The 7,100-nt window shown below is 43.0% G+C and overlaps 1 protein-coding gene across 3 annotated transcripts in view; it reads left to right on the top strand.

Annotated features, from left to right (window-relative positions):
• Positions 1 to 2,242, top strand: part of PAFAH1B1 (platelet activating factor acetylhydrolase 1b regulatory subunit 1) — a 110,950-nt gene extending 108,708 nt beyond the window's left edge. For 2 of the 3 annotated variants that reach the window (XM_074387973.1, XM_039475716.2), the window contains one exon: positions 1,311 to 2,242. In XM_074387973.1, the coding sequence (XP_074244074.1) occupies positions 1,311 to 1,384 (74 nt within the window). In that variant the 3' untranslated portion in view covers positions 1,385 to 2,242. The remainder of the gene's footprint in view (positions 1 to 1,310) is intronic. The other variant, NM_001280011.1, reaches the window with a different exon arrangement.
• Positions 2,243 to 7,100: the final 4,858 nt, after the last annotated feature.

A 7,100-nucleotide genomic window follows, 5' to 3' on the forward strand; every position in this document is an offset into this window, starting at 1 on the left:
CTTTGCCAGGTAAGAAATGAGCATCTGCTTTCAGGGCAGAATAGAGATGGCAAATTAAAACTCTGTGGATTCCTCGAATTTGTTTTAAACTCTCCTTTGCTTAACTCTTTCCATTGTTAGCCTTATAATAAAAACATTACTTTCTCTACTGCACAACATTGTTTTGGAAACTAGAATTTGTGAAGAGGATACTTACCACTTTGATGGGTAATTTTTCTCCCCTATTAGTTTGTTTCTCAAACAAAATCTTCCTCAACCTTTCCCTCTGGCAGGTGTATGTTATCATGTACTAGAAACTCAGACAATTGTATTTAATTTTAGTAAGCATCCTCACTATCATTTGGACTTGATGTAGAATTTAAGGTAGTGAATACAGTCAAGTATAATGAACACACTAAAGTATAATGGACCAAAGCCTTGGTAAGATGCAACTGTTGCCTGCTGCACAGGACTGTTTCAAGGATTGGGCATGAATATAGAGCATTTGTGCTGTGCCTGGAACGTAGTAAATGGACATGGTGAGACCCTATTGTTAGATTTGAGGCCTGCTGTGCCTTTCGTCTCAGCTACTCAGGAGGCTGAGGCTGGAGGATTGCTCGAGTCCAGGAATTCTGGGTTACAGAGTGCTGTGCTGAGTAGATGTCTGCACTAAGTTCAGCATCAGTATGGCGACCTCCTGGGAACAGGAGGCTAAGAGGAGTGAACTGGCCCAGGTCAGAAACAGAGCAGGTCAAAACTCCTCTGCTCATCAGTAATGGGACTGCACCTGTGAACAGCCGCAGCACTCCAGCCTGGGCCACATAGTAAGACCTTGTCTCTGAAAAAAAAAAAATGAAGCCCCATTTTGGATGGGCCAAACAGGAACAGGCATTTTTGTTGAGATGATAATACAGGATTTGATTGTTGAGTGTCAAATTTCCTAACCAAGTTGGCAAACTAGATTCCTTCTTGGGGTGTAGGTATGTTAGAGAAACATGAAAGGTCCTGGCATTTGGACTTTATTATTTTATGGGTTATTAAAATTTTTATCTGGTTCAGTGTGATGGAGGGTTGGGGGCTGGGCAGGGTCTGGCTCTGTCAGTCAGGCTGGGAGTGCAGTGGTGCATCATGGCTCACTGCTGCTTTGACTTCTAGCTCAAACCATTCTCCTGCCTCAGTCTCCCAAGTATCTGGGACTACAGGCACACACTACCATACCCAGCTAATTTTTTTTTTTTTTTAATTTTGTATTTTGTAGAGAAGGGGGTCTCACTATTTTGTTGCCCAGGCTTACATGTGATTTTTAAATAAGCCGTCTCTTTTTCTTTCAGATTTCCACAAGACGGCACCCTATGTGGTCACTGGCAGCGTAGATCAAACAGTAAAAGTGTGGGAGTGCCGTTGATTGCGTCTCCTTTGGCCCCTCCTCCCTCTTTTCCTCTGGATGCACTCTGATGATACCATGGTTACCCCATTGAGCTCTGTTTAAATAAATATTGTCCTTTCATGTAAATTATTCTGGATGTAGATTGAGCTTATTAAATGTTACACACAAAGTATTCATGCATGGTGAATCCAAACTGTATACTGTAAATTTACATACGTTGTCTAGAAGTACCATAGGGGTTTAAAAACCTGGGCTGGCATTGCTCACACCAGGCCTAAGAAGGCAGAAGTTGAATAAATTGAACTAGGGCACTAAACTGAATAGTTGACAGTGTCATTTTATGTTGGATTATTAATTCCTGTTTTTCTTTCTGCTATCTGTTGGTGCCTGACTTGATGGCCTCATTTGGGGAAAAGTGGTGGTTTTTAGGGCTTTTTCTGAAATGTGTATCTATGTAACATCACTTAAGTGTGCTTAATCTTCTTTAAGGATGTTAGATAATAAGGCTACAATTGAAAATCTTCTGAAGCATTCATGTAATTAATGGGGATTACACACTGGGATTTTTGTCATGACACATTTGCCAAATCAATAGGCTAATTTGTTTTGGCAGCCTATCAAGCAAAGGCTAGTGGTATATTTATATAAGAAAATGACTGTAAATCTCAAGAAAAATCTCAGCAGCTAATAGCAACTCATTTATTTCATTTTGGTCTTAATGCTTTGTAAACCGGGTAAAAAATACTATCATACTCTAAGCTTCTATTTTCCACACTAGACATACTTCTAGTTGTATTCTCCATACTATTAGACTGTGTAGTGATGTGACTTCCAAATAGAATTTAATCTTCCCATTGAGTGTGTCATGGTACAAATCACTATTTGTTTTTGGTGTTTTTTAGGGATGTGCAATGTGCATTACATAATGACAGAGAAATATTGAGAAGGTTCTGTGTGCCCGTCTGAAAGGAGTGGGGAGGAATACAGCAGTTTGTTTTTTCAACATGAATCTGATATTGATTTAAACTGTGTTTCACTTACAAGTTTAAAAAAAAAAAAATGACAGGGTTTAATGGAGAGTGCATAAAAAATGTACTGTTTTCACCTTTTGTTTATATGTAAATGTTTATGGTCTATGGGCCTATCTGTAAGTGGATAAGTAATCTACATGTGTATATCACACACATCAGCCTCCACGTCCTTAGTCCTGGGTTTTTGAAGAAGTGCTAAAACAGACAAGTAGAATAAATCTTGCTGTGAAATGCCATGCTTTAGAACAAACCCTTTTTGATCCTAATGCTTCTGAAAACTAGATCTGACTCTGGGGATTTTTTTCCAGCTGAAGGAAAATCACTTCCGTTATTTCCCCTTCTAATTTAGCCACTCGACATTTTACACATCCCAGATATATTGTATATTTTAACCCAAAGTTACAAGTAGGTTTAAGAGAATTTTTACCCATGACTTTTGGGGCACTATTCCATTGTCAGTTATTAATAAGGAATTCCATTGCTTAGCTAACCAACAGGTTTTCTTATTTTTCCCCAAGAAGATTATTTGAAAAGTTAACAGAACAATGAGATAACAGTGACAGTTTAACAGAGATAAAATTCTGAATTGCATTTTATTCATTTGTGTACTATGTGATTTTTAAAATGTCCCCTTTAGTATTTAATGGAAATTTTGTTCCTGCGAAAGAGAAAGGGTGAGAGTTAATGTCCTGTAGATATGCACAGAGACTAGGCCGCATATTAACTAGAAGCAGCTTTATGTCTAGCTTGTGTTTTTTTGTTTGTTTGCTTGTTTGTTTTTAGATTCCTGAGAGATGTCTCTGGAAGGGAAAGTTTTGAGAACTAATGGCTATTTTTCAGGACAAAAATTACTTCAGCTAATTCCTTAAATACATACAGTAGGTTAATTTTCAGGACAATATTGCCTCACAACCCTGCTTACATTGAGAAGTCTTTTTCCCCTTAGCTCTTCTGACTGGATTTTTCTACAAAAACTATGGAAAATGTCTTTGTTCTTGTTTGCTGCTATTTTCTGTCCTATTTTGAGAAATATAAATACATAGAAATGGTGCATCTTAACATTTGTTTGTACATGTATAAACGTCTTGTATTTTAATTCATTTTTAGCATGAATTGTTTAAGGGTAAGCCACAACATCTAGAAATCACTCATAGATACTGAACAATAAAGGACAAATGGTACTGATGTAGGAGGAAGCAAGCGTTTCTTCCCCTGCAGCACACAGTGACTTGCGTTGGCAGAGGAGGAGGAAACGATTACTCTAAACAAAGTTATCCTTACTTGGGAGATTGCCACAGCCTGCTGCTGAGTTGAGTTACCAGACATCCTCCATGTGAGAAGCAGCGAACATTGAATCTCAGGGATGGCCCACAACTGGGTCCACATGTCACGAGCCCTGTTTAATACCGAAGGGGTGGGGGAGAGCAATCCGTCTACAACCTGGAATCAGATTTGCAAAGGTTTCCTGCACTGCTGTCTGGCACTGTCCTGTTGATGCCCTTTCTGACTGTGTTCTGTTTTCTCTGTCTGCTGTCTAACCCTGTGCCTTGCCTGGGATAAGGACAATGATGAGGTTACTGGTTTGGATTGTAAGTAGAGGACTTTTATTATTTGGTTTAGAGGTTCACTGCTGCTTTGTCACTTTCTCAATCAAATTGGCCACTTATTTAAGAAATAAAAAGCTGGTAGAATTGCATCCTCAGATGGTGTGTGTGTGTGTGTGAAAACAGACATTCCAGTGCCACCCAAATACAACGTGCCCAAGAAATCTTAGCTGTGCTCTTAAGAGTGCCAGCCAGGGAAACTGGTTTAGACATTGCGTGGGGACGAGTTGCCTGTTGACGCGGCATCTTGCACTTTAGGAGACTAAGACCATCCTGGTTCGTCTGTGGTGTGGCCAATGGTGTGCCCAGAGCACTCCTCAGAATCACTCCTGTTAACCAGTTGTCCCAGGCTGGGGAGCACTCGCTATAGTCTTTGGAAGCTTTGGCTTTAGATTTACCAAGCCCCATCTCCCCACCGCCAGTGCCCTGCTCTCCCGTTTGCCTCTTTCTGTTTCTGTGTGAACTTCCCAGTGATACCACTCGCTAGATTTTCTTTAAACTTATTTAAAGAAAAACTATTTAAAGGATATTTTGTTGACATTGGTGGCTTGATAATCCTTAAGCAGCTGAAGTTAAAATTGTTGAAGGAAAAGGCACTTAAAATGGTTGCTCTTTCTTGTCCAGCTGTATATATAAAGTCCAGTGTGTTCATTAATCTAGATGACTCAAAGAGGAATCTCCTGGTAGAGAAGCAACATGTACAGACCTGGTGGAAAAAGGTTTTGTTTTGTTTTTTTTTCCAGTGGGGTGGGGGGAGGGCAAGCTGGACTTACAGGTCATGGCTGGACTGAATGGGCCTTTTTATCTTCCCGCTGTATCATGGAAGTAGCTGCTTTCTTGTCCAGCCCGTCCTTCAGGCATCCCTAAAGCTCATTCTGAAGACGCTAGAGACAAACACAAACTCTTGGGAGTTCAAGCTCATCCCGACACTGACATGAAGGCAAGCCTTGATTTCGTATGAACGTTGCAGAGGTGGTAATTGAGAAAACAAACAGTTCCCCAGATTGTAAGAGTTCACTGAAGATATTGACACAATTTTAAAAAAAATCAGTAAAGGAATGTATATAATATTGCTCTTGTGTTTTACAGTAAGATTTGTTGCTCTCAGACTGTGTAAAACAAAATTTATTCATGTTTTCTGCATATTAAAAAATCTTATTGTACCAATTGGTAAACTATTAAATGCCTATAAAACTAGATGTGATTTTTTTTTTTTTTTTAATGTTCCTTTGGACAGGTGAAATCCTGATAGAAAATGGGGCTGTTTGTAGCTAGCGCCTGTCAGAGTGTGGCACGAACTGGTGTCAGGGTGGCAGGGCCTAATGGGCTGCACCTGAACTGGCTTTGCTGTCCTCTTCCCCCAGGTGGAGGAGGGAGTGCATCTGTGTGGGCCCTTGCCATGGTGGGCGTCTGCGGCGCAGGCCAGCTCTCCTCCACCCCCCAGAGCCCCAATTCTGACAGTAGCTGTCTCCATGGCCAGAGAGCCAAAGCCAGGATGGCCGCTTCCAGGCCAAAGCCTTGACTCCTGGAGTCAGTCTACAGATAAGCGGCCCTCCCCGTTTGCTCTGTGAGTGAGTGAGCCTCTTATCCTGCTTAGTGGTCTTGGATTCATGAAGATTCCTTAATACTGTTACCAGTTTTGGTTGAAACGTACCAAAATAAGCACCAGAACAAAAGTGTTCATTTTTATCCCAGAAGCACCAGCTCTCTGCCCTTCCCACATGGCCGTGTCTTGTCTGTAGTGTATTCAGGGCCCTCCCCACCCAGAGATTCCCAGCCTGCTTTTGTGTACAAAGGACAGTTCCGTGATGTGCTGGTTTTCTTACAGCCCAGCTGCTTTCTGGCCTCCTACTGGGAGTAGCAGCAAAAAAAATTGGGGTCGTGTGCGGTGGCTCATGCCTGTAATCCCAGCACTTTGGGAGGCTGAGGCGGGCGGATCGCCTGAACTCAGTAGTTCGAGGCCAGCCTGGTCAACGTGGTGAAACCCTGTCTCTACTAAAAATACAAAAAATTAGCCGGGCGTGGTGGTGGGCGCCTGTGATCCCAGCTACGCGGGAGGCTGAGGCAGGAGAATCGCTTGAGCCCGAAAGGCGGTAGTTGCAGTGAGCCAGGATTGCACCACTGCACTCTAGCCTGGGCAGTAGAGTAAGACTCCGTCACAAAAAAAGAAATTGGTCTTAAGTTAGTGTCCTGCACTCTTGCAGCATTTCCATTTCCTTGCAAGACTTCTCTTCCAGGCTGAGATCCAGATGACAGGGCCCCAGGGGCAGAGTTCCAGCGTTAGTATCACTGTCCTGAAGTGCCGTTAGCTACTCAGAACCTGGCAAGTAACTCGATGGCAGGTAACAAAATCCAACCTCCTTCCAGGAGTCATGACTGTGTATGGCCTTTGATGTGTGTGATGAGTGTGTTGGGGTGAGGGGGTACCTGGCTGTGGCAGCTCTTGTCTTTCCCTGCCTAGTCTGGTGAAACCTGACTTACGTGCAGACAGTTCTTAACTGCTGACATACCAGAAGCTCTAGGACAGCGATCCTCAAAGTGTGTTCCCTGGGTCAGCAGCATCAGCATCACTGGGGAGCTTGTTAGAGATGCAGGTCATAGGCCCCGCCTCTGACCCCCCAAATCGAAAGGGTGCAGCTTGCTTGCTTGCTTGATTTAAAATCTATTTAACAATGACTCTGAGGCAGGCTCAGGTTTGAGAACCGCTGGGCAAAATGATTCAACTTCCCACCAAAGACACATGGGCACATTACTGGTCCCCTGGCCCCACAGCTGAAGTTTGGATCCAGAGATCCAGATCTTTCTTTTCATCCTCACTTTGATCTTTTGAGATGGAGTCTTGCTGTCACCCAGGCTGGAGTGCAATGGCGCAGTCCTGGTTCACTGCAACCTCCACCTCCCGAGTTGAAGCGATTTTCCTGCCTCAGCCTCCCAACTAGCTGGGACTACAGGTGTGTGCCACCACACCCAGCTAATTTTTGTATTTTTTACTTTCGGTGTCACCCAGGCTGGAGTGCAGTGGCACAGTCCCAGCTCACTGCAACCTCTGACTCCCCGGTTCAAGTGATTCTCCTGCCTCAGCCTCTCAAGTAGCTGGGA

This window comes from Saimiri boliviensis, chromosome 17 (genome assembly GCF_048565385.1).
Source record: "Saimiri boliviensis isolate mSaiBol1 chromosome 17, mSaiBol1.pri, whole genome shotgun sequence".
NCBI classification, from domain to species: domain Eukaryota; kingdom Metazoa; phylum Chordata; class Mammalia; order Primates; family Cebidae; genus Saimiri; species Saimiri boliviensis.